The following is a 24,407-nucleotide window of genomic DNA, read 5'->3' as shown; positions in this document are numbered from 1 at the left end:
AAGCGCTTCTATATATACTAATAAGTTCTATAATCTAACTATTATAAGGTAAATACGACTATATTAGATATATATAGTAAAACTATATACTACTATATAGTAGGCGAGAGTATTTAGTAGGTAGGGAAGACTTCTAGTTTATATATTTATAAAGTTGTATAAAATAGTTAGTTTTACGTTTTGCTTTATAGATTCTAGTTCTATAGTAATAGATAAGTTAGATAGTCTTTTATTTTTCTATATATAAACTAGATTGCAATGTGTACTAGATTGTAACAGAAACAAATTAGACTAGAAATGAAAAGTACTGTATAGTCTGCGCTTGTTACGCGTATAGCACAAGCCACTGCTTAGATCACCGCACTAGCCTTCTTTGGCAGCTGTTAGTCTAAGCAGGAGATAGGAAGCTTTGCGGGGCTCGGACGCGCTCTTCGACTTGCACAACCTTCAAAATCATTCATCAAAGCTCACCCTATCGCTATCGAGGGTGCCTCCGGACGCCCTCTCATGCTTGCACAAGATTCAATGAATACAAGGGCACTTGCTTCTGCGTAGTGCCAGCCATGATAGCGCGATGTGGTCGTCTCTCACTCAATCCCGCACGCGATAGAGGGAGATTCAGTACGAATGCCATCAAGCGATTCTGGACAACACAATGTTCCGCAAATTCTACATTCCAGCGTTCATCCTCTGAGTCGATAGCAACACCTCAAGTCCGGCAAGGAGCAGCTCAAAGCCAGGATTACAGCCCGGCAAAGAATGAAAAGCAGCGATACTCTCAGGATGAAGATACCATTATAATCCTGCGGAAAACCGAAGGATCCTCAACTTCAAGCATTGCTGAGGAGCTTGACCGCTCAAAGCAGAGTATCTCGCAGAGAATCCAAACTCTGTCTCAGTATTACCCCAATCTTCGGAAGCGAGGCAAAGGATTGACAGCAGCCGAGCAGGCTGAGGTGCATTCCATACAGCGTAGCATTTTCGATGACGGCTTAAGCATTGCTGAAGTCTGTCAAAAGATTGGTCGCTCGGGTACGTACGTTCGGAACAGACTTCGTTGGGGTCAACGACGCACAAGGCCGGGAAGGACTGCTGAGCTCGAAGCACTTGTATTGGCCATGAAAGCCAGAGGATACAAATACGAGTCTATAGCACATAATCTCGAGATCGAGATCGACAAAGTCCAGAACATCCTCGCTGCTAGTAGCCGCTTACGTCAACACACGCCAAAAGAAGACCCCCCCAAGGGCATACGTAAGCAACGCAAACATTATGGCTGGACGTCGAACGAAGAGTCAAAGTTGCTGGCACTCTACGAGCAAGGTCAAACAGCGCCAAGTATAGCTCGTGAGCTGAACAGACATCCCGTGCGCACACGAATTCGCTTACGGGAGATGCTCATATCCAGAGGTCACCTGGTTCCAAACGGAAAGTTGCGCTACTTCCAATCAACTCTGGAAGAAGTGGTCAATCTACGTGAGAAATCCAAACTTACATGGAAGCAAATTGCAGAACGCTTCCCAGAGAAGTCTGCTCGCGCATGGCAAGCGCAGTACTTTGCCCACAAGAAACGGATCAAAGGAAAATCTTGACCTTGTTGCATACGAAGGAGATCTATCTCATCATACAGCTTGGATACATACACATTATGTGGACTGCTTCAGGACTAGTTCATACCTCGCCTGGCTCTCCGCAATCTGCAGCGGACTGATAATCAGCTGGCTAATGATCCGAAACTATTTGCCGACGTTGTGCAGCCAGATGTGCTGGGTTGGACGAGCAGAGAAGTGGCTCACCGCCAGGAGCTACCGCAGTTGTTCGTCACCAATCACAAGCGTATCTCCTGCGAAGAACCATCTCAAGCCCTCTGAGCATGGCGGTGTTGTTAAGCTTCCTCCATATGTCCAGAATGTTCGGAAATCTGAAACTTCCACCAAGGCCAGGTCGGGTTGAAAATTCTGAACCTGTATCTCACGGGCCCCGTCATCAGGACTTGGAAATGTTTCCTAGCTGTTCAGAGAAGTTGCTATGTGCATCGTTCCTGGTGTAGCTTGGATCAAGTCTGAACCCTACTACGGCTTTCGCGTTTCCTTTGGCGTCGACATGAACGAAGTGGAGCTCAGCAATACTCCGATCTCCAGCAACAATGTGCTCGGCAGGAGCGTGTGTATGCCAGCTCTGCAGGTATACTATCTCTTCATTGAACAAGAGGCTCGGCAGCTTTGTATATTCGCCTTCGGGAAATGTCCATCTCGAACAACAGGCCATAACCACTGTTGCTCAATTTGCCTGTCCAGGAGCCAGAATAGTTGAAGCTTGGACCGTGGGAAAATCGAGAGAGCTGAGATTCCGAAAGTGCTATAGGACTCTGCTGAGTGCCGTTCTGACATTGTCCATTTTCTGGTTTGTCGGCCCAGCTATTGTCGGCATTTCCGATTGGCAAGTGTCCACCTTCCCGATTTGCCGATGCAGCCGGAGAATAAGCTTTTGTGCAGAAGTCGCCTTTGGTGTTGGAGATGATGAAGTTGAAGGAGATGTTGCTTTGCGTGAAATGTCAATAGATAGTACTACTCAATATCGAGTACCTACATGACATTTATAAGCCGTCTCATTCGGTTCCTCCTTTCTTCATTTTATATCGCAAGAACACTCTCAATATCCGCAATCCTATTCTCCAAGTTCTTCGACAAGCCTACGAATCCATAAGGTATCCTTTGACTAGATCGCTATAGCTGTCTTCGGCTGTGTCCCAGGTATTATTCCATTTGGTCAATTTGAGTTCCGAAGGAAGATGTGTTTAGGCCAGTACAACCTGTGCAAGCACTTCCAGGGACTTGTTGGTAGTTACAGTTGATCGAAGATACGATTCATAGTGTGTCTCGTATGATGAGGCACCTTATTCATCTGGAGAGCCGCGGAGGGTCTGAGCTGCAATTTCGGCGCTGTCCAGTCCTGTCGCAGTGGGCGCCTAGGCACTGGTAGAAGGTGTTGTCTTGCGTGACCAGCTTCTGGTGCTGGGTCGTTCGAGAGCCAAGACCATGGCTGCTTCGAATTGATTGGCAATGTGTGTGTTCATCTCGAAGTCCACCTCGCGGTACATGTAAAGTAGCGAATGCGCTCGTACAACCATTCCATCACTGCTTCTCATTTTTCCCATTCTCCACATCCTTCCCCTCAGAATCCCCGCCCTGCTCTTCCACCACCACCTCACCTTCACTCTTCGTTTGAGCGAAATAAGCCCAATAATGTAGATAAACGACACCAGCACTAGCAATAACGGCCAGAAAACCCACAACCCCAAAACGTCTTTTACCTTCACTGCTCATAATCCAGCTTGCCGACCATCTCATTACAGGCGTGACTAGCGCTTGTCTTTCGCGATCCAAATCAGGATTACACGTCACGAGCAGCATAGCCAGAGCGATGAGAATTAGGAAAAGAAGGACAACAGTCAAGACTTGGATTTCAGCGAGGAGGAAGGTGATGTTGCGTGTCGTTTGGAGGACTTCGAAACCTTCTGCCACGAGAGGCGTTACTGCGATGCTTATCAGCCTTATGTGTGTGACAGAGACCGCTGGGCGTTACTCGCCTTGGTCGAAAGCGGCATTGATTTGCTTGCTATATGGTATTCCCATGCTGTTGGTAAAGCTGATGCGAGCAGGGTTTGGTGGGTGCTGTAGTACTGTTAAACCTATGCTGCGAAGATATCCATGTCCTCGCTCTTTTCTGAAGGATCTGTAGCACCTGGAAACCTGCTGATGACTTGTGATGACGTTGGGAATGAGATCCTGGTTTGTGCTTGAGAGCTTCTCGTAGACAGCCGGAGATACTTTCTTTCACACCCAGAATGCGCCTCGAGACTAAAAGGAACAGCTTCACTCTACACAACGCCTCGAATAATAATCTCGCCTATGGCATCCGGTGTCGACCACGGAAAGTAAGCTTGAATGGACTCCCAATCTCGCCCTGCCGTGTCGCAGAGGCGGATAAGATCATCTCGGTCTGTAGAAGTCCAAGCTTGCTCTGGTCTAGGGCTTGGCATCTGATGAGATGGAAAACCGCACTGCAAGCCTGCAGGGTGTTCAACGTCAAGATCCAGAGTCAGAGCTTCTCTGATCTGCGAAAGATCTTGATCGGAGGTCTTAATCCCCACATTCTCTTGTGTCGTCAGTGTACGGTCGCTTTCTGAGACCTGATGGAATCCAGTATCCCAAGGTCTCTAGTGAATGTACTCTGCGATTTCAGTGTTGATGAATCTGGCACTGGGGCAATGATGTCTTGCCATTCCATCTGTATAGAGAAGGATGCAGAGTCGGCCGTCGTAATTCAACACTCTCAAGCTTTGCTACCTTTCTAGTCCCATGTACTTTGCATGGTTCGGCTTGCTTTGCCTTTCAGGAGCTTCTTCCCTTGCTTACAGCATGCAGGCTCCTTCACATTGAGTTCCAACCACTCTTCATCAATCTTATCGTTGGCATCGATAAGCCTCTCGGCTTGCATGAGATATATCATCGAAACTTCAGAGTGCTTATTCGTCTCAGCAAGTCGAAGCCATCCACGTAGAAATTCCGCCAGAGAAGGCCAAGTGATCGCAGCAAGCTCGACGGCTTCGGTACCTTCACATAGATCTTGTAGCTGCGGGTGCACAGTTGCAAAGCACAGCCCTCGCTCTAATAAGTTTGGCGTCAGTCGGAGTCCAAGCATTGAGTCCTCGACCAGATGGAGTTCGAACGTCTCATCCGCATTGAGGATCTTGAAGCGTGCTGGTACGGATGGTAGAAGCTAGGGTTCAAAAGGTCTGGTAGTTCTTCATAGAGGTCTGGTCTTGTCTGCAGCACGGCCACCGAGGAAGATCGCTGGGATGCTGAAATGCACAGTTCGATATCCTGTGCACGTTAGCGTGGAGGACCTGACAACCTGGCAGTAGATCTGGTTACTTACATGTGTAACAATGTCTACCCCATGATAGCTAAGGCCCACATCTCCAGTAACAGCGGAGTGAATCCCAGCAGTACGTAGGAGCTCTTGTGCAGTGATAACCAATTTGAGGCCAACCACAGTCATGCTAGCGCCGAAGGAGTAACTGTTCAGCCGACAGAGTGTCTTTAAATCCAATTCCGATGGCAAAGTGGTGCTGCAAAGGAGAGGGAAGTCGTGAAGGCGAAGATCGAGATGTTCGCCGAGCGTGAGAATCGCTGATCGTGTGTTGATGTGAGCGTATTTGAGACAGTCTTGATGCGTGATCGATGTGTTTCGTAAAACAGGCTGTGATGGAGCGACCGCGCAGTATGTGCCTCCACGGGCGGTAATTCGTAGGGCAGGCTATGATCAAAAGTAAGCGCTGTATCAGGTTGACGCCAACAGGCTGTTCCTAATAAGCTCGAAAATAGATTTCCTAGGAACTGTGCCGCAATGTCAGCTTGATAATTAAGGCAGACAGGCAGCCGCAACTGTGCGCAAGACAATACATTGTCACACAACCATCTCCAGATCGCACTCTTCGCATACGGTATTCAAAACTTGTCTGGCCTTTCTACCATCAACGATGCCAAGGTTCGGCAAACTCAGCGATGCTGCCATTGCTATAGAGCAGGCTCTAGCACCCCTAGGCGTTGACTTCGGAATCTTCGGCGAATACGCTGTAGCCGTTGTAGGAGGACCTCGAGAGAGCAAAGATATTGACTGTGCCATTGGGTGCAGCAAAGAGTGGTTGGTTGAGAATCTTGGTCGCGTGCCAGGATTCAGATCAACTGGCAATGCACGAGCGGATCTGGCCTCCTTCCTCTACGGAAAAGACAACGTTTTGATAGAATTCTTTCCGAGTCGATATTCCCTGCCAGAAGCAAGATTGAAGCGTTGGGAGCAGTATCGAATGTGTAGTCGTACTTGACGCGCTCGAGATGGAGGTCGGACATGAATTGCAGGCGTCGACCTTTCTTGCGACTGATGTCCATAGTCGGCGCAGACAGCAGTGTACTTACAGGCAGTCCAAGAGTAGTGGTGCAGTCGAGCAGCTGCAGGAGATCGCTTGACAGCGCCCTTCGTTGGTATTGCAGGATCGTAAGCGCGCGTCAAGGGGAAGGGCAAGGTTACGTTATTCTACGTTACGTTCGTTACGTAGAAACATACCGAGAGGCTAGTTCTATATAGTATACTCTTTTTCGATAACTATATACCTTATCGTTAATTCGCGAAGGGAGACGGGTATTTCGAAAGGGCTTTAAAAGTAGTAGGAAAGGCTATCTCCTATACTAATAAGAATAACGCAATTCCGAGTAGTTTTACGCTATTATATAAAAGCGCCGTAGATAGTATATTTATAGGTATTAGTATAGACAGTACTACCTATAAATACTAGCTAGGTAGCTAGTATATTTCTTTTAGTCTAGACTGTCTAGTAGCCTCTATAGTAGTAGTATATATAGATATAAAAGAATATAGTAGCGAAGATTTAAATAGGATTTATAAAAATATAGACCTTAGTATAAGTCGACTAGTATAGAAAAAAAATAGTAAAACTAGGCCTATAAACTAGGCGCCTATATAATAGGCGACTAGCGAGGATATTAATTAGATAGTCGAAAAGAGGCTTTTAGAAATAGTAGATAGATAGCCGTAGCGAGCTAGAGTACTAGAGGGAAGACTTATATCGCTCTATAGTAATAGTATAGGTATAGATAGGATAGGAAAGCTTACGGTACTGGTAGAAGAGAGAGAGAGAAAACGCGAGATCGGGCGCGTTAACGAAGTTGTGTATAGCGTGACTATACGGACCCGCGGCGGCCGCGGCCTTTCCGGATATAGTTACGTCTATTTCCTGATGCAGAAATGCCTCTGTGCGTTTCACATGTGTGTGTGGGCACAAAGGCGTCGAATTGTTTCAAGCTCATCTGTAAAGCTCAATACAGTCGAGTATCTAAGCATGTTAGTCGACGCCCAAAAGCGTGTGCAATTGTATGCACTTACAAAATTCGGCGATAGGAACTTGTCGCCAGAGCTTCCCGAGATGACACCAATTTCCAGCGTATTGCTGCCACTCACCAGCGTACCCTCCGGAATCTTAAACTCGTATGCCTCGCCATAGCCTCTGTATGCGCCTCGTGTGACACCGCGACTATCGATCTTGGTCGGCGCAGCTGCGGAATCGCTGAAGCTCCCAATCGTGACCGATGGCCTACCGGAAGCAAATGCCAAGGTCGTTCGAATACGCAGAGTTGCAGCGGCAGTGGAGTCAGAATCGAACGTGATGGTTTGGGGGCTGTTCACGCTCTTGAATAGCGCCATCGGCATATCAGTATCCGCGGACGTACCGATTACAAATGTGCCTGGAGCCCATTTCCCCATTCGAGCATCCGACGGGTGCATTCGAAGTTGTTTTTCTGCGTTGCGGAATCCTGTTGGTTGCCCATCGCAAGTTCCAATAGTCCAAATTCTTTTTGATGGCTCTTCCAAGGCAGATGCGATATTACTCGTGGTGGTCGACCCGGCCGAAACATTTACACTCTGCGAAGCAACCTCAAGCTCAGTCCTGTAGAGCTTCATTGTATAAGTGCCGGGCTTCATAGCAGGCGAGGTGAAAGAGCCAGCGCTGGACGCATAAGCCCAGTATTGAGCGTCAGCATTATACCAATGCAGTACGATTTGAAAGTCTCCTTGGATTCCCGATGCTATTCCTGAGACATAGCCACGTCCGGATTCTGGAACATAGCCGTTGATGTCCAAGTCGCCGAAGAATGAAAAGTCGAGGTCTGCGACTTTTGGAATTCCACTTCGAGTGAAAGTTAAAGCGTAGGGACCATTCAAGCCCATGCGTCGATCTTCTGTCTGGACATGGCCGGAGTTCATGTAGAAAGTAAGCGAAGTATACTCGCTGCCTCCGTTGTTCGAATTGATGTCGCGGAAGAACGGTCCTCCCGAGGCAGTCTCGTACTGTGGCTTGACGAAGCATGCATGGACGTCGTTGCCATAGACGCAATGTACGTGGTCATCGATAAATCGCTGCGAGCTGTAAAACTTGCTTCGCGTTTCGCCGTTCACAACGAACACGTCTGAGCCCTCGATGGTTTCGGTGCTGCCAGCAGTAGTTGACACATCGCCAAAGGGATACTCCGAGGGCAGAACAGAGCTGCTAAGACGAGCAATATAGCGCAGCTCACCCACTTCTGGCTCGGCTGTGATGTATGTGGCCATGTAAAGATTGCTCTCTCCACTCACTGCTACAATATAGTGCGTAAGAGTGGAGGTAGCGCAAGTGACCTTGATGTATTGGTCTGGCCCGAGTTAGTAAGGAGGCAAAATCATGTGCTGCTTAACTTCATACCATCTATGACCTGGGCGGTGACTGTTGAGCTTCCCAGACCTGAGCCAATATGCGTGCCAGGCCCAGAGCCCTGGAGTTCAGTGCCACGATAGACGATGCTCGTGACATCGCAGCTGGCTTTGTCGATCGTTGTGACGAGAGTGTTGGCGGAACCAGTGTCTAGGATGTAGGTATCGTCGGTGTAGGTCAGACCAAATGCTGCAAATGCTGTACTAGCTAGAGCAAGAAGTGAAATCAATAGCCTTGCCATATTTTGCACAAAGTACCTAAGCTACATGAGCAGCTCTACATCGGCCAAGGTCCGCGAATGGCATCGGCATTCCATTATGTAGACCGTAGGAGGCGCGCGCAGGTATTGGTGGAATATTGTACGTCTCGGGTTCAGCTGCTCTGGTGGTAGAGCCCTATATCTCCCATCAGACCCTTGCTAGCCAGGGCACGGCCAATGGTTTATTTATAAACCCCTTGCGCATGCTTATTATAAGCTGAGGTGCGGACGATGTGAAACCTCGTGATTTCGCTTGAATGTACGCCACGGCCTGCGATGCCCATTGGGACATATATCCTTATTATTGAGCCTCCCTTTCAGGCATTCGCCTCCGGTACATGAGAAGTATCTCTGCATATTGGAACTCTTTCTGATGCTTGTGAGGACTAGACATCGTTGATCGGCGTGCGGAGGAGATGATCTGGCGCAGCGCTGGGTCATTGTGAGCCGAGTAGGAAGCTTCTGCCTCTGCCCCTACGAGCACGGGTGTAAGTTGTCGACATCCACAGAAGTGCGACGGTGTTATGCTTTACGCCAAATGAACAGTGCGTGTCCTTTTGGCACTTGGAGTGTGTGTCCAGGTGTCAGGGTCCATCACGTGCCTGATGCCTGAGGCTGCAACTGCCGCACTTCTTCTTCCGACTTTCTCGTAGATAGTCTCTTCTGAATACATCAGTTACATCAAGTAGTTATAAGCCCCCTGCATTCTTCCACGCATCTTCCCCGATTCATCGACATTGACCTACATTGGGACCCAGGCGAGCTATTCTGCGCTCGGATTCATCATCATGGCCTGTTACTGCTGCATGGTCCATAGCGGACTCCTGTTCTAGGGGTCATTATATTCTCTATCTCCACTTTATGAGTCTCGGAAGGGCCTCTTAAGTGGCTGCGAGCAGCATAAACTCAAGACCTATTATATCTACGGCGACGACGAAGCAATCGCACTAGCCGCGGCGGCTACATCGAAGCCTGATTGTCTGCGCAATGCGGACGCGGGCAAGTCTGACTTAAGGCCAAGCTTGTGGCTTATTTACTTGCTCATCAACCCGAGCACAAAGAGGTGTATACATGCATCAAAACTTGCTCAGCGCACTGTATATATAGCAGGCAAGAGGAGGGACAATTTCTTTTTAGTAGCATCCTGCTCGCCCTCTTTCTGCCATCGCCAAGACATCCGGCAGACTCACGACGCAACAACCCACATGGCCTTTTAGTCAGGATGGGTGGTTTTGAATCACTAGACACGATGCGAGCGCTGTCTATGTCCTCAAAACTCCTTCTGCAGGGAGTATTTTGATTTGGTAAATGTCTGTTGTGATCCGGTGTGCTGATGATAGTAACAGGATTGCCACAATCCAAGCTCCAGACATCGCTGGTCAAGGAGTCTCTTAGGATAGGTCTCGATGCCGCAGCAGAAACCTGTACGGTTAGTCGGGAAGAGTCCGAAGCTGTGGAGATGCGTATCCCATTGCAGAATTGTAGCTAGGGCATTCCCATTGGAGCGGTATACGGACCTGCCGACTTCATCGAAGTGTCAGATAATTGAGCAATCAAAAGACCGCGTATTCAAATGCATTCGCAGCTTAGGCACGAGCTCTCGTAACTTGGCTCCACTCCCTCCTCGGATACGTTTGCTCTTGGCAGGGCTAAGCAATACCCACAGTCCATCTCTTGCCTCCTGCCTCTTTCAGCTTTTCGCTCCGGTCAAGAGGCGAATAGGCAAGGAGTACATTAGAGAAGGATTCACACCCACCAAGACCAGCGATATCCGCCGCACGTGATAGCACGTCCGCGTCAGACCATCTCGGCGCAGACGCTTCGTAATACAGCTCTGACGAATGCTGTGAACCCCTGACATTAAAAGAGATTCCGCGAAGTCCAGCACCCACATCTACGAGAGCTGCGCACTCTTCATCAGCATATTGAGTACAACAGTTGACTACCTAGAAGGCTTCACGATGCACGACATTTGGCGAAGCAACTTCGCCTAGTTCTGAGCGACAACAACGGAGCTTGGCCAAATTCAGCCCTAATCGAATCACACACTTTTTTGCTGAACCGCAATCTCGGCCAATATTGCTTACCTCTCGTGCCGTCCTCGTACCAAGATCGCCTAGCAATGCTGTGCACCTCAGAAAGCCGTCTACTGAATGCATGCCACGACTCTTGGTCCTACGCGAACTTCGATAGGAAGGTTCCATTGCATTAAACATGCTGCCGCGAGATACGTATTTTACGCGACATGCTAGTGCATAGGGAGATTGCTCATGCTTTCCTCGTCGTAAAAAGCTCATAAGACGCCTCTAGAACCAACTTTCCCGTCTCCCGCGGGCATCAAAGTAGAACGGGTCTCTCTTTTCATCCTTTAATTGATCACACCAGTCATGAAGATCTCGGCCATTGCGACACTGGCATTGGCCCCAGTGGCATTGGCTGCTTACAGCGAGCAGGACTATGAATCGGGCAAAGTCCATAATGACCACATGGCCGAAAAGCTGGTATGTAATCTGTGGCTCTTGAATCGACTTGCCAAGCTGATATTCGTGCCAGAAACAATGGTCTGCCAAGCGCGCAGCGGGCGAGTACGATAGCCGGAAGTGGTCTGGATGGAAGGGCAACAGGATTCAATGCAAGAATGGCGTTGCTGTAGCGAAGAAAGATGACCCTCTGCAAACGTTTCGATGCAAAGACATTGACATGTAAGTCTTTCAATGGGTTCTTTCGCCTCAAAGCTGACTTGAAAATCGCCAGGTACGACTTTAAATCACATGCCGAGCTAGGCAGCAATAATGGCGAGGGCTCTGGCAGCTGGGTAAAGCGTTCCCGTATGGTCTTCCAAGTCGTCGCTAATCGTGGATAGGGCTGGACTTATCGAGGACGTGAGTTCGCCGCGATCGGTCAGACTGACGGAGTGAGCTTTGCGGAAGTGAGCAAGGATGGTAAATTGGTAAGTCGTTTGAGCACTGTACTCTTTTGCGAACCATGTTGACATCTTATCAGGTATATCTTGGTCGATTACCACAACAGCACACTGCTGAGCCATCTCCGTGGCGAGAAATCAAGTCGAATGGGCCATACCTTATCGTTGGCTCGGAAGCGATCAATCATAATGTGCAGATCTTCGATTTGAGGAAGCTACTCACCATTGATCCGAAAAATCCCAAGACCTTCAGCACCGAGACCGATCTTACAGGACTCTTCACCGGCATGCCAATCGGTCGAAGCCACAATGTGGTTGTAAACGAGGAGCTTAACTATGCCGTTGCTGTCGGATCACAGCCAAGGAACGATTCTTGCGCTGCAGGACTGATTTTCATCGATATGTCGGACCCAACGAAGCCCTTTACACCTGGCTGTGCACCACAAGATGGCTACGTCCACGATGCACAATGTATCGTCTACCGAGGTCCAGATGCCAAGTACAATGGCAAAGACATCTGCTACGGCTACAACGAAGACACCCTCACCATCTACGACGTCACTAACAAGAACGGCCCTGAAGCAGCACGAATCATTTCCAGGACACCGTACAAAGGCGCCTCATACACGCATCAAGGCTGGGTCATCGATCCCAACTGGCAAACCCATCTCATCCTAGACGACGAACTAGACGAAGGCCTCCGCCCAGAGCGCATGAATCCCGAATCCCCAGCCGCAGACGGCTTCCCAGTAACCTACATCTTCGACATCACCAACCTCGAAGCCCCAAAAAACACCGGCTTCTACAAATCTTCCGTGAAATCCATCGACCACAACCAATACATCTACGACGGCATCGCATATCAATCAAACTATGGTGCAGGTCTTCGGATGCTGGATGTTAGCTCCATTCCTGAGAAACCTGACGGGAGCGGGATTGAGGAGATTGGGTTTTTTGATATTTATCCTGAGGATGATCATCTTCCGGGTGGTGGGAATGCGACTTTTGTCGGGACTTGGAATCATTTTACGTATCCGAGTGGGTTTGTTGTTGTTAATACGATTGAGAGGGGGGCGTTTGTGGTTAAGCATAATCTGTTTCGTGGGAGGGGGAAAGGAAAGAGGTACTTTAAGCGGGGAGTGTAGCTAGAGTGCACGTGTGCATCGCAAGTGAATTGAAGTTTGAGGTGATTTCGCAGCCTTTGTGGTAGTTGTTATTAGCTGGACTAGAAGACATGTTGCGCAGACACGAATCAAGACCTCGCAGATGCGGTCGACAATATAATGAAGACTTTTCTCCATCGCCTCATTAAAGTCGCAAGAGCCGAGGAAGAGTGGTTTGCAAGTGCTTGCTCGAAGCTGAATTCAATGTCTCGGCTATCATCATTAGTGGAAGACTATAGCATTTACAAAAGCCTTGCAACAATTTTCTCCAGATCTTCGTCCGTAGCATCCTTGACGCCGAGCAAAGCATTATCATTCTTGCTAGACCAATTGGCACCACACTCCGGGTCCCAGACAGACACCTTGACAAAACCATAAATCGCCTCGCCGATTTTCTCGGGACCTTGCTGCAGAGCTTCGTAAGCAGCCTTTTCCACATCTGCGATCTTTACAACCTCCGTCTCGAACGTGGCATCCGGCTTCAACTTCTTGGCCAAGCCCAGAATTTTGTTCTGCGTGACGAGAGCAGTCTGAATGTAGACGGTACGGTTCTTGGTCTCTTCCGGATGCTTCAAGATACCGACGACGGCTTTGCCGATATCAGAAAGTTGCGTCGAACTGAATTCGGTATCGCCGCCGTCAAACAAGGTTGTCTTGCCGCCCTTGAGGTTGGCGATGAGACCGATTTGAATACCCCAGTCCAGAAACAGGCCGTTGTGGACGATGGTGTAGCTGATCTCGTTCGCTTTCGTCGCCAGATAATCTTCGACCTGCTTTTTGCTGCCGAGGAGGGGAAGATTGGCCGTTTTGCTGCTTCCGGAGATGTTGGAGCCGAATTCTGAAGGGATGAAACGTTGTACGCCGGCGGCGATGGCGGCATCGATCAATGGTGGCTGGCTGCCGTGGTTTGGCACGAGACATACGTAAGCTTCGATGCCTTTGAGTGCTGAAGTCACGGATTCCTGGGAGCTGTGATCGACTTTGATGACTTTTACTGAAGATGGAAGCGCAGAAGTGTTGCCGCTCTGGGAAAGTATGGTCACATCGAGGCCTGCGTTGACGAGCTGCTCGACAATTGATGGTCCAAGATTGCCGGTCGCGCCGGAGACTGCCACTTTGGTGTATCCCATTGCGAAGAATGCCGTAGGGAATTATTTTGAGGAGGTATATTGAAGCCTGTGTCGTAGCACTGCTTGGAGGCTGATGGCAAGTGGGTGGGGTCGATCTTCAGATGCTATGCATGAGTCTTATATCACGCAGTCGACCTTGTTGGTTCACTCGCCTGCGAATCTTCTCGAGCACGCATTGGCATGGATTGCTCACGGCAGTGTCGTTCGACGACTCCGGACAGAACGTGATTGGTCCAGCTGTTGGTTGATGAATCAGCCTCATGGCGCAAGCACTCCCCAACAAAGTGCTTTGCTTGGAGACCGGGTAGGGTTCCTCGGAATCACGCCGCCCGGCTTATGCAAACACCATGGTCGTCGGCCGCCGGATTTGATTGTGCTGATGAGACAATTCAGGGGAATCAGATTTCACCGCCACGAGGAGAACATTGGGTTTTGAGATGAGGTTTCGTAGGGAAACTCGGGACACGGATGGTCTTGCGTCCGAACACTAGACAATATATCAGTCGATATGATTTCAAATGAGTGCTCACACTCGATCGTTAATAGCCACAGGCACTGGAACAGGACTTGTTGAGGGCCAGAACCGCCTACGGTCGTATATACATACAAGACTGAAACGTGTCCATTATCTTTAGATCTCCTAGCGAAGACCCAAAAAAGGTCTCTAAAAGAATACGAGGGAGCAAGCAAGATGGAACATGATGTAGCTTGAGTGATTTATAGTAAAGGAGAAAGGTGAGAGCACTCGATGCGATCGAGGCTATTCTATTCTACGTGTGGGCCTGACGACGAACCGGCTTGGCTTTTGGCAAAAGGTTGGGCCTTGTTGCTGATCCATTTTGATACCACACGCTCAATCTCTGATTTTTGACAAACACCTTCCCACTCATAGTATGTACTTCCAAAAGTCCACTACGGGATCGAACCATCTCAGAAAGAAGTTCGGCGCCGTACCGAGCGAGCTAGGCACCGCACGGTATCCATCGACCCGTCTCGAAATACATCCAGGAATTTCTCCATCTTGGTCGCGAAATCGATTCTGGATCCAGCCTAACCATTCCTGCTGGCTTGCCTGGATGACGGCGAAGTGACTGACAGCCGAGTACTGCACCAGCTTCAAGCTCTGATGCCAGCCTTTCCGCTGTCCTTGAGCGCACGTCTCCTCGGCCACCGTCTTTACGAGCTGAAAGTCAACAGCAGCATCTATGTCTCCCGCAATGACCAAGAGCGGGCCTTCGAATATTTTCGCCCATTCCTGCACAATTGGGCTATTGGTCCAGCCTGAGTGAACCAACTGGTCTTGCTCTAGATCCAGGAAGGCTAGGACATTAGTCGGCAGACATCCTTGCAATCTAGCAACTTGCTCAACCCATCGAGCGTAAGCAGTACCCGTCAAGCCCGAGTAATTGTAACTAGGGAAGACGGTCGAGATAGCATCGATGATCATGACCTGCTGAGCTAGCGTCCCAGGAGCGTAGACTTCGGACGTGTTTGCAATCGCCCGCTGCACCTGCTCAACGACCTTGACAGGAGGTGCTAAGGCGACGGTTCCTCTGTAGCCTTCAAGCGGCAAAGCTGCTTGTTGTTCTGCAAAAGCCCATGCTGCCCTTCCACCTTGCGAATGTCCCATGACCACAAATGACCCGTTCGGCTGTAGTACCTGAGGGAAAGCCTTCCGTGCAGCACCGATAGCATTAGCCACATCATTGGCTTGTGCAGGACCCGTAACCCATTGATGACGGAAATGCTGACCCGAGGGCAAAGTGTCGATTCCCAGTCCAGCGTAGTCAGGAGCTACAACAACAAAACCTTGCAGGGCGAGGGTGTATGGGACCATGAAATGATACTGCAAACTGCGATAGTTGCTCGGAGCGCATGTCCGGAACACACCAGAGGTCCCGTGCGCCCAACTTACTATGTCGAAACCTTTGACTGGGTCCGGAGCGGTATATGGCCAAAGGACATAGGCTGTTGTAGGCAGAACCGTCCCATTAATGTCGGAGGTTGTGTAGATGATGCGTGATAGCGTCAAGCTGATGGGAACCGTGTAGTTCAGCATAGGTGTCGCATCTTCTACTAGCAATAAGGTGCCCGGGAGAGTGGACTGTGAGAAGTTGGAAGGAGTGTTGTAGAATGCGAAAGAGTTGTCGGCATGCTGTGCTGCTTCGAAAGCCGCGCCGGCATCTGCGCGAGTGGCCGGGTCTGCGCGCAGGAGATTCGAGGCATTCTGTGCAAATGCAATTGCAGTAAAGAGAAGCAGTAAGATCGATGACATGTTTTCGTCGGCGATCTGCTGTTGACTTCGATCAGCACCTCAGTGCACGCATCCTGCTTTATATATAACGCAAGCCATGGTCTCTCGATGTTGCAGCATACAGCCTGCAGCTGTGTTCATGCTTGTGAAACAGCCTTATACTCGCTGCCTGAGATCAGCGTAACGAGAACGCCGAAGGATCGAACGAGAACGAGGCCTGCATTACAAGACCTGCGCCAAGAACATATCAATATGCATGCCATAAGCAGCGTGGATGTTTAATGCTTCATCAATCTGCCATACAGGCTGCACGGGCGGAAGGATTGCATTGAGCAGGTCTCGCTTGATCGAATTGTCAACATGGCCAAGGGTAGAAACCCCGGCGGCCTAAACGTAGCACTAGACCGTAAACTGCGTTTCTCGGTTTTTTCCAGTTTCTCGGTTTCTCGGTTTTTGTAGTTTCTCGGTTTCTCGGTTTTTACTGTTTCTCAGTTTCTTAGGTTTCTCGATATCGAACAGTATTATACAAGTAGTACGGTTGTTTTAGCTATAGCATACAAATTTAGTGCTATAGCTAAAACAACCTTATCGCCGCTATCCGCCTTCGGAATATACGTAATCCCGCAGGATTTTTGTCTTTGTCGTCTCGTTTCTAATAATCTCTACCTTTAACCTACTATCGAGTATCGACTATATTTCTTTCTATCGACGCATACTATACTAAACTCGAGACTATCGTACGCTATAGCAATATCGACGCGTACTATAGCAAAATCAACGCGTACTATAGCAAAATCAACTGCGTACTATAGCGAAACTACGAGAAATGCTATACCGTATCGATATTAAAGAATATCGTAACTTTGTTTAGTATATCCTTCGTACCGAGAAACCGTGTATATATTCGATACTACGTATACGCATCCTATAGGAAACAGGCACCGACATTAAAGAGCGTCTTTTAAAACGGCGGTGTTTAGAATAGGGCACTTCTATTAATAGTAGGCCGATTGTAAATAGCGGATATTTTAAGGAATGTGTTAAGAACAACTTTTAGCGGTACTATAGCTTAGGCGACAAGAAGACAGTCGATATATTACGTACCGAGGGCTTTATAGTCTCCTTCTAGCAATACTAGCGTTTACGGCGGAAGTTAGGTCTTCTACGAAGAGTAGTACCCGAAAACAAGAGAGCACTATATAGAGCGATTAAGCGTATCCTTAAGACCGTAATTGCCTCTAGTATTAAGTATAATAGCGGATACCGCGCTATTGCAAGATATCTACGTAGAAAGAACTATTTTATTAGCAGGTTAGTATAAGCGTTCTTCGTTATTCTATACCGATTTGCTTATAGTATACTATATCTATACTATAGCTAAATTATAATTTACGTCGCTAGAGGGTCTAGACATTAAACCCCTATAACGACTATCCTATCGCACCTTTCTCTTATATAGACCGGGCTACGATTTATCTATAGTATAACGTTTGCTATACTATAGACAAATCGTATTCCTAGCCTATTATCCGAGCAGTATACTAATTGTACTATAGAGACCGGATCTACAAAATCGTACGCGGTCTCGATAAGACACCGTTCCTCGAGCGCCGACTCTATAAACTACGCTTTTAGCTAGTATATAGTCGACCTAAAGCTATTAGTCCTAATAATGTCTAGTTAGTAGATGCATACTGCAAGTTTGAGGCCTTCTTTAGTATCTAAATCTACGTTTATATCGATGTCTTCTCCCGGATAATCGTTTAGTACTATATCGGCAACCTCGTAAAGACTAAGTTTTCTACTTTTAAGCAATACCTCGAGACGGTCGTCGATCGTAGATATTAACCGAGGGTTGTACGATCTAATATAGGTGTTAGTAAGCAACCTAGCGTTCTATACAATTCCCTATAGTATACGATTTCGCGTACTATAGAAAATCCCGCGGAATCTATCTTATTTCTAATATATCGTATAGAGACCCCTATAATAGTAGACGTATATCTCGAGATCCGTAAGCTCTTCGAGGGTCGAGAACTTAACTTTTCCGACTGTTTCTAGTATACGATAAGCAAAGGCAATAATATAGTAGAGCACTAGAATAGCGAACTCGTAAAGGGCTGCCTAAATACTTAGAGGGACTACTTTAATAAGATTAAGTCCTAGGGCCTATATAACCCGGATCGCGCCTACGATTGTATCGCTTTCCTTACTATCTATATGCCTATTATCCGAGCTATAGTTAGCGAGTTTGTCGAAGACTGGAATACCTATACCGTCCGATATAATACTAATACGGAAACGCACTATACCGGCGTACTAGAGTTGCTCTACTACTATCCGGAGATCTTCGGCAATAGCGTATAGGACTAGCGTAAAACGGTATATAGTAAGCACCTACAAATCCGAGGATAGATAGATCGATGCGATAAGTTCGATCTAGAGGCCTACCTCCTACTAATAATATTAGCCTTCTATTAAGACGTTCTCGAAGCGCTCGGGTTCCTACGCGAAATTTATAGTACTAAGCGTAGCATAGGCGGGTCTTAAAAGCTATATATTAAGGTATATATTGCCCTCCGTCGCGTAGTATAGGCTTATATAGCTTCTAGTATAGCTCTAATCCTAGACGAGTTTTAGCGGCCTTCTCGCGATAGGGCGGAGTTGTAGCTATCGGATCGACTAAAGGCTATATTTAGCGCCGCCCGAGAGCCGTTATAAATTATAAAGCTTTCGCTATATTCCTTCGTTTACGCTATCTTCAGATCGCCGCTAATAGCTAGTATTAGCTACGTCTTATCCCCGTAGGAGGCTTAAATCTATACTTATACTACGGTAGTAACGGAACGCCGTATTCGTCTCCTAATAATTATTACTCTCTTACCCTCTTGCCCTCGTCTATTCTATAAGTACAAGTACTAACACAGACGCACTAATATAGACACCTAGTACCTAGCCTTACGTCTCTCTTTTACTAATAGCTCGAATTTACTGCCTAAACTGTAGCGCTCGCTGCAAGGATAACGATAAGTTCTGCTCGCAATATAGGGCCGCTCTCCCGACCGAGCAGTCCGATAGTAACGACGAAAGCGATCCAGTCGCCGCCGCTGCGGCTACCGTTATCTAGGGCGGTCCTATATACAAGGATATAGGTATCTTTAAGCGTATAGGTATAGCTTAGGCCTAGAAGAAAGCGAATAAGAAGCCGAAGAAGCGTAAGTTACTAAATGCTATATATAATCCGCTCTACTAAGATATACTAAGAGGTATACCGAAGAAGGATAAGAATAATAAGAAGGATAAGAAAGGTAAGAAGCCTATCCCCGTCGATTTAAGCTCGAGCTCTTCTAGTTTAGACTCTAGTAGCGACGATAGTAATAGGCTCGCTATAGCATCTAAGGGTATAGATGCTATCGGCAAGATATATAAAGGCAAAGCTAAAGCTAAAGCTAAAGCTAAGGACGACGACGGACTACCTATCTAGGCGCGACTATAGGTTTCTTTCGTAGAGCAACTCTTCGACGTTCTCGTTAAAGATAGGGACTAAGATAAGCCTATCCGGCTCCTAAAATATAGCGATGCTATATCTATATACGAATAGGATTAGACTCTCTCTATAGATACCTTTATAGCAGAGTTTAAGGCCGCTAACGACTGTCTAAACTAGTTCTTTAATCGGCTTATCTACGACGACTACCGGGTTATAGCATTCCTATCTAAGGGATACTAGGAGCACTATCTTACTCGAAGGGTCGGGAAGAACAAAGAGTCTATACGTATTAAGCTATCTTTACTAGATTCTAGCAACTTCGATAACCTCTGCTCTATATTCGCTAGTAGGGTAACTACTAAGCGTACGACTTTCAATATTAACCTCTATAGATTAATTTATATTAGCGAGAATCTCAATATTAACTAGCTATCTAATTTATACGAGGACGAGAAGGAGCCTTAGCCCGAGCCTACGCGTAAGACTTTACCTACAAGTCTAATTAGCTTATCTAAGCTATTTGCTAGGCCTTAGTTTAAGATGCTACTATCCGTCGTACCTCCTAACAGTATAACAGAGTAAGAATCGGATCTATAATATAGACTATATATAGACGATTATATAGACGACGATAATAACGACGAATTCTAGACAGTCCTAGTAGAGAGCCGACTTCTAGTATAATAAGCTATAGAATCTACGCTTAGAATTAGCTCTTCGCGTATTCCGCTAATAGCAAGTCGTCTATTAAAGCGGCCTGCGAGCTAAGAGCTTAATACTCGTCGCCCGGGCGGCGAAAAAGAGGTTATTATACTTAGCGACGACGAACAAACTACGGCTACAAGTACCGCCGGCGGATATATATAGAAGAAGAAAACGCCCGTTTTTCGGCTACTAAAGCCTCGTAGCGGACAGTCTAATATTAGCGGACAGTCTAACGTTATATCTACTACTTAGTTTAAGGCGCTATAGAAGTAATAGGCAATAGAATATATAGACTAGGCGGGTAGTACCTTGCTACCTCTACTATCTACTATCGAGGATACGTGCTACGTATATATATATATATACGATCTAGGTATATATCGGCGTATCCGTACTTACTATAAGTACTACCTCTACGAAGATTGCCTTATAAATATGCGCTTTTATAGCGAAAAATGTCCGCTTTATCGAGAGAAGCTAATGTTTAACCGGGCATCGCTACTACCGGAGACACTTACTCGCTTAGTAACACCGGCGGCAGCAACACTAGCGGTAGGGATTACTATACCTGTTCGCTTTTAGATGAATACTAATAACCCTACCGAGACGCAGCCGATCGAATCGCCTTCTTCTTTTACGCCGGCGTAAGAAGAATATCGGATCTAGGAAGAACAAGAACAAGAACAAGAACAAGAACAAGAACAAGAACAAGAACAAGAACAAGAATAAGAACAAGAATAAGAATAAGAATAAGAACAAGAATAGGAGCAAGAATAGGAGCAAGAGTAAGAGTAAGAGCAAGAGTAAGAGTAAGAGTAGGGGTAGGGGCAGGAACAACTAAGATTAAAGCCTAGCCTTTCTCGTAGAGACTAAATTACTATTGCCGAGGCGATATCTTTATTACTAAGGCGGCTTAGGCCGAGGGTAGATAACAAGAAGGTCGTCGGCTCTAAGCGATACTATAGTAGTAAGGATTATAATAATAGCAACGTCTAGGACCGACTAATTTTATACTAGAGTAATAGATAGGTAGGCGTTAATAGAGTTGTCTTTTTAATATTCGTACCTACGACGCTTACTTACTACGTCGTTCTTAGCCTGCTTAGCGGCGATATGCTCTTAGCTATAGATGCGTCGCTCTTAGCCTGCTCGGCGTCGTTAACGTAGTTAAACCGTATATAGGCCGTAAGATGCTTTAGTTAATAAATAAATAAATAGATGTATTCGATTACCTATAGTATAGACTACTGTATGCTATAGGCAAATGCCGGCATCCGTCCTAATAGTAAAAAAGACAATAAGGGGGACCTTCTAAGGTAACTCGTCTACGTTAGAGGTTAGGTCGATACCTCGCCTATATCGGAGATTAGGTCGCTAACCCTCCTCTTCTTCTGCAATTAATAAATGTATTTGCCTATAGCATATAATATTATATGCTATATATAAATACCGGTACCCGCCCCGATATACTATAAGGACAAGAAGAGGAGCTTCGAAAGTGCCCTCTTCTTCTATATCGGAGGTTAGGTCGATAGCCCTCTTCTTCTATATCGGAGGTTAGGTTGCTAACCCTCCTCTTCTTCTATAATTAATAAATGTATTTACCTATAGTATATAATATTATGTGCTATATACAAATACCGGTACCCGCCCCGATATACTATAAGAATAAGAAGAGGAGCTTCGAAAGTGCCCTCTTCCTCTATATCGGAGGTTAGGTCGATAGTACTCTTCCTCTATATTAGAGGTTAGGTGCCCTCTTCCTCTATATCGGAGGTTAGGTCGATAGCCCTCTTCTTCTATATTAGAGGTTAGGTGCCCTCTTCCTCTATATCGGAGGTTAGGTCGATAGCCCTTTTCTTCTATATCGGAGGTTAGGTCGATAGCCCTTTTCTTCTATATCGGAGGTTAGGTCGATAGCCCTCTTCTTCTATATCGGAGGTTAGGTCGATAGCCCTCTTCCTCTATATTAGAGGTTAGGTCGATAGTACTCTTCCTCTATATCGGAAGCAACTTAATACTACTGCTTTAGAATAGTTAAGACTAAGTTAACTAAGACACTCCCTAGCAAACAGCGCTAGCAAAATTGCTTAATACGAGAACGAGTAAGGCGCCTATCGATATAAGGAAACGGAATTTCCCTTTTAGGCAAGGTAGCTAAAGCTCCTTTATATAAAAGGTCTAAAAAAAAACTTGAATTTTCTACATCTTATACTAATATATACTAAGTCGGCAAAAACTATAAAAAAAAAAGTTCGCTGCTTCTAGACTAAGTCTTATTTTATACCCTAACACCCTTACGGATACCGTTATATAATCCGGACTACGTATGCACTTTTATATATAGGTCCTCTCGTAAGGGCTCCTATTAACTAGTCTAAAGAGGTCTTAGCGTAGGCAATTTAGTGTTGCTTAGAAACCGGCTACGTTACTCGATCGGTTATCTTAGCTCGCATAATAGTAGTATTAGAGGCTTGTAAGAAGGATTACGAGGAAGTGCTTCGAGTAAATACGCTTAGTTAGCCTAGATTCGTGATTATAAGATATTAGATACTACCCGCACTCGTAACCGCTATACTGTTGTAACTAATTGTAGACATATACCCGTAGGTCTCTTATTAGTTATTAGTTGGTAGTTATAGAGCGTTAATAAAGGCAATAGCCCGCTAAGGTAAGGTTTGCTAAAGTTATTGTCTAGAAGCTAGAAGTCTTAGCGCTAGTAAGGTTGTAGGCCTCTTATTAGCTTTCGTTTTCGTATTAATCACTTTTGTTAGCGCCGTTTGCTAGAAAGTGGCTTAATCGACTTAGAATACACTCGATCTATTAGAATATACTCGATCTATCAGAATATATTCGATCCGTTAGAATACATTCGATCCGTTAGAATATATTTAATCTAACCGAATATATTTAATCTAACCGAATATATTTAATCTAACCGAATACATTCGATCCGTTAGAATACATTCAATCTATTAGAATATATTCAATCTATTAGGATCTATTTAATCTATTAGAATCTATTCAATCTATTAGAATCTATTTAATCTATTAGAATCTATTCAATCTAACAGAATCTATTTAATCTAATAGAATCTATTCAATCTAATAGAATCTATTCAATCTATTAGAATCTATTCAATCCGTTAAAGTTATAGACCCTTTAATGTATTCAATCTATTTAATTTATTAAAACCAGAAGCTAGAAACTACTCGGAACTTAGCCCTTCTTATTGTCCCTCTTGCCTTCTACAGACCCGGGCGATATTAGTAGAGGTATCTGTCCTAGATAATGTCCCTAAGTTGCCTTAAACTTCTCTCGTACTATACTAGTAGCCTCTCGCTCGATTACTGCCTAAGCTAGTAATTGCGACCTAGTACTCGTCGGCTGTACCTACTACTAGTAGACTTGCCGCTATATTTCGTCGTCTATCCGCTATATCCGCTCGGTAAAGGAAGGCTACTGCTATAGGTTAAGCGGCGCTAGCTTCTTCGAAGCCTTTTTACTATCGTTCTAAGAGCTTATTATAGCGACTAAGTTTAATGCTACGTAATTGGACTCGGGCTTAGTCTAAATGCTTAATGCTTAATGCTTAATGCTTAGTATAGAAGCTAAGTTATTAGTGTACGTTTCCCTAATGTCTCCTAGGGTATCTTACTAAAGAGGGAGATCGAGCCGCGATAAGTACTACTCTTCGACTAAAAGTTTGCTACCGTTGCCTACGAGGATATACCTGTCTGCGTAGCAAGCATAACGAACAAGCATAAATAAGTTACTACTATAGCAATTATTATATACCGTAGATAGACCGTACGAAGTTATACGGTATGTAACGATTAAAGTTATATAGTATATAACGATTGAAGTTATACGGCATATAACATTTCTACGATTATATACCGCTTCTAGAAGCAAGAGCTAGTTAATACCTGCCCTTAGCATATAAAAATAGGTATTTAACGCTAGAACTGAACTAAATGATTACTATAGTTATTAGTATACGAAGGCTTCTCGATTGCTAAAGGGGTACGAGGTTTAGATACGAGGTTTAGATACGAGGTTTAGAAACGATATAAAGGCTAAAAAGTTGTCGGCCTATAAATGTAACCTTAATTCGAGAAGTGTCGTTCGTATTTAGCTATAGCACGCGATC

At 46.1% G+C, this 24,407-nt stretch overlaps 7 protein-coding genes across 7 annotated transcripts; 2 read left to right on the top strand and 5 right to left on the bottom strand.

The window, feature by feature from the left end:
• Positions 1-297: 297 nt before the first annotated feature.
• Positions 298-3,109, top strand: MYCFIDRAFT_172457 (uncharacterized protein; the record flags this gene model as incomplete). The annotated part of the gene is made up of 14 exons (XM_007925733.1): positions 298-304; positions 355-382; positions 404-487; positions 521-1,528; positions 1,554-1,911; positions 1,944-1,982; positions 2,011-2,148; positions 2,177-2,355; positions 2,377-2,536; positions 2,562-2,707; positions 2,754-2,768; positions 2,802-2,836; positions 2,892-2,960; positions 3,006-3,109. 14 exons carry the CDS (start codon positions 298-300, stop codon positions 3,107-3,109), a joined length of 2,370 nt encoding a protein of 789 aa, XP_007923924.1.
• Positions 3,110-3,323: 214 nt separating this feature from the next.
• MYCFIDRAFT_9017 (uncharacterized protein) lies at positions 3,324-3,635 on the bottom strand (the record flags this gene model as incomplete). Its single annotated transcript, XM_007924115.1, has 2 exons — positions 3,324-3,543; positions 3,586-3,635. Coding segments are annotated over 2 exons (270 nt in total), but the record flags the coding sequence as incomplete, so codon positions are not given.
• A 718-nt stretch (positions 3,636-4,353) lies between these two features.
• On the bottom strand, positions 4,354-5,580 carry MYCFIDRAFT_77417 (uncharacterized protein; the record flags this gene model as incomplete). The annotated part of the gene is made up of 3 exons (XM_007924588.1): positions 4,354-4,782; positions 4,942-5,322; positions 5,509-5,580. The coding sequence occupies 3 exons, from the start codon at positions 5,578-5,580 to the stop codon at positions 4,354-4,356; spliced, it is 882 nt and encodes a 293-aa protein (XP_007922779.1).
• Positions 5,581-6,380: 800 nt separating this feature from the next.
• Positions 6,381-8,570, bottom strand: MYCFIDRAFT_186852 (polysaccharide lyase family 4 protein; the record flags this gene model as incomplete). Its single annotated transcript, XM_007925732.1, has 3 exons — positions 6,381-6,404; positions 6,967-8,270; positions 8,321-8,570. The coding sequence occupies 3 exons, from the start codon at positions 8,568-8,570 to the stop codon at positions 6,381-6,383; spliced, it is 1,578 nt and encodes a 525-aa protein (XP_007923923.1).
• A 2,405-nt stretch (positions 8,571-10,975) lies between these two features.
• Positions 10,976-12,656, top strand: MYCFIDRAFT_29675 (uncharacterized protein; the record flags this gene model as incomplete). The annotated part of the gene is made up of 5 exons (XM_007924155.1): positions 10,976-11,089; positions 11,142-11,290; positions 11,343-11,416; positions 11,468-11,538; positions 11,592-12,656. The coding sequence occupies 5 exons, from the start codon at positions 10,976-10,978 to the stop codon at positions 12,654-12,656; spliced, it is 1,473 nt and encodes a 490-aa protein (XP_007922346.1).
• Positions 12,657-12,884: 228 nt separating this feature from the next.
• On the bottom strand, positions 12,885-13,872 carry MYCFIDRAFT_210602 (uncharacterized protein). The gene has a single exon (XM_007925731.1). It carries the CDS (start codon positions 13,802-13,804, stop codon positions 12,917-12,919), a length of 888 nt encoding a protein of 295 aa, XP_007923922.1. The 5' UTR covers positions 13,805-13,872; the 3' UTR covers positions 12,885-12,916.
• An 818-nt stretch (positions 13,873-14,690) lies between these two features.
• On the bottom strand, positions 14,691-16,199 carry MYCFIDRAFT_186849 (uncharacterized protein; the record flags this gene model as incomplete). Its single annotated transcript, XM_007925730.1, has 2 exons — positions 14,691-16,006; positions 16,181-16,199. 2 exons carry the CDS (start codon positions 16,197-16,199, stop codon positions 14,691-14,693), a joined length of 1,335 nt encoding a protein of 444 aa, XP_007923921.1.
• Between the last annotated feature and the right edge of the window lie 8,208 nt (positions 16,200-24,407).

This window comes from Pseudocercospora fijiensis (genome assembly GCF_000340215.1).
Source record: "Pseudocercospora fijiensis CIRAD86 unplaced genomic scaffold MYCFIscaffold_2, whole genome shotgun sequence".
In the NCBI taxonomy this organism is placed as follows: domain Eukaryota; kingdom Fungi; phylum Ascomycota; class Dothideomycetes; order Mycosphaerellales; family Mycosphaerellaceae; genus Pseudocercospora; species Pseudocercospora fijiensis.
The sequence above is the reverse complement of the archived record's forward strand: the minus strand, read 5'-3'. Positions and strand labels throughout refer to the sequence as shown.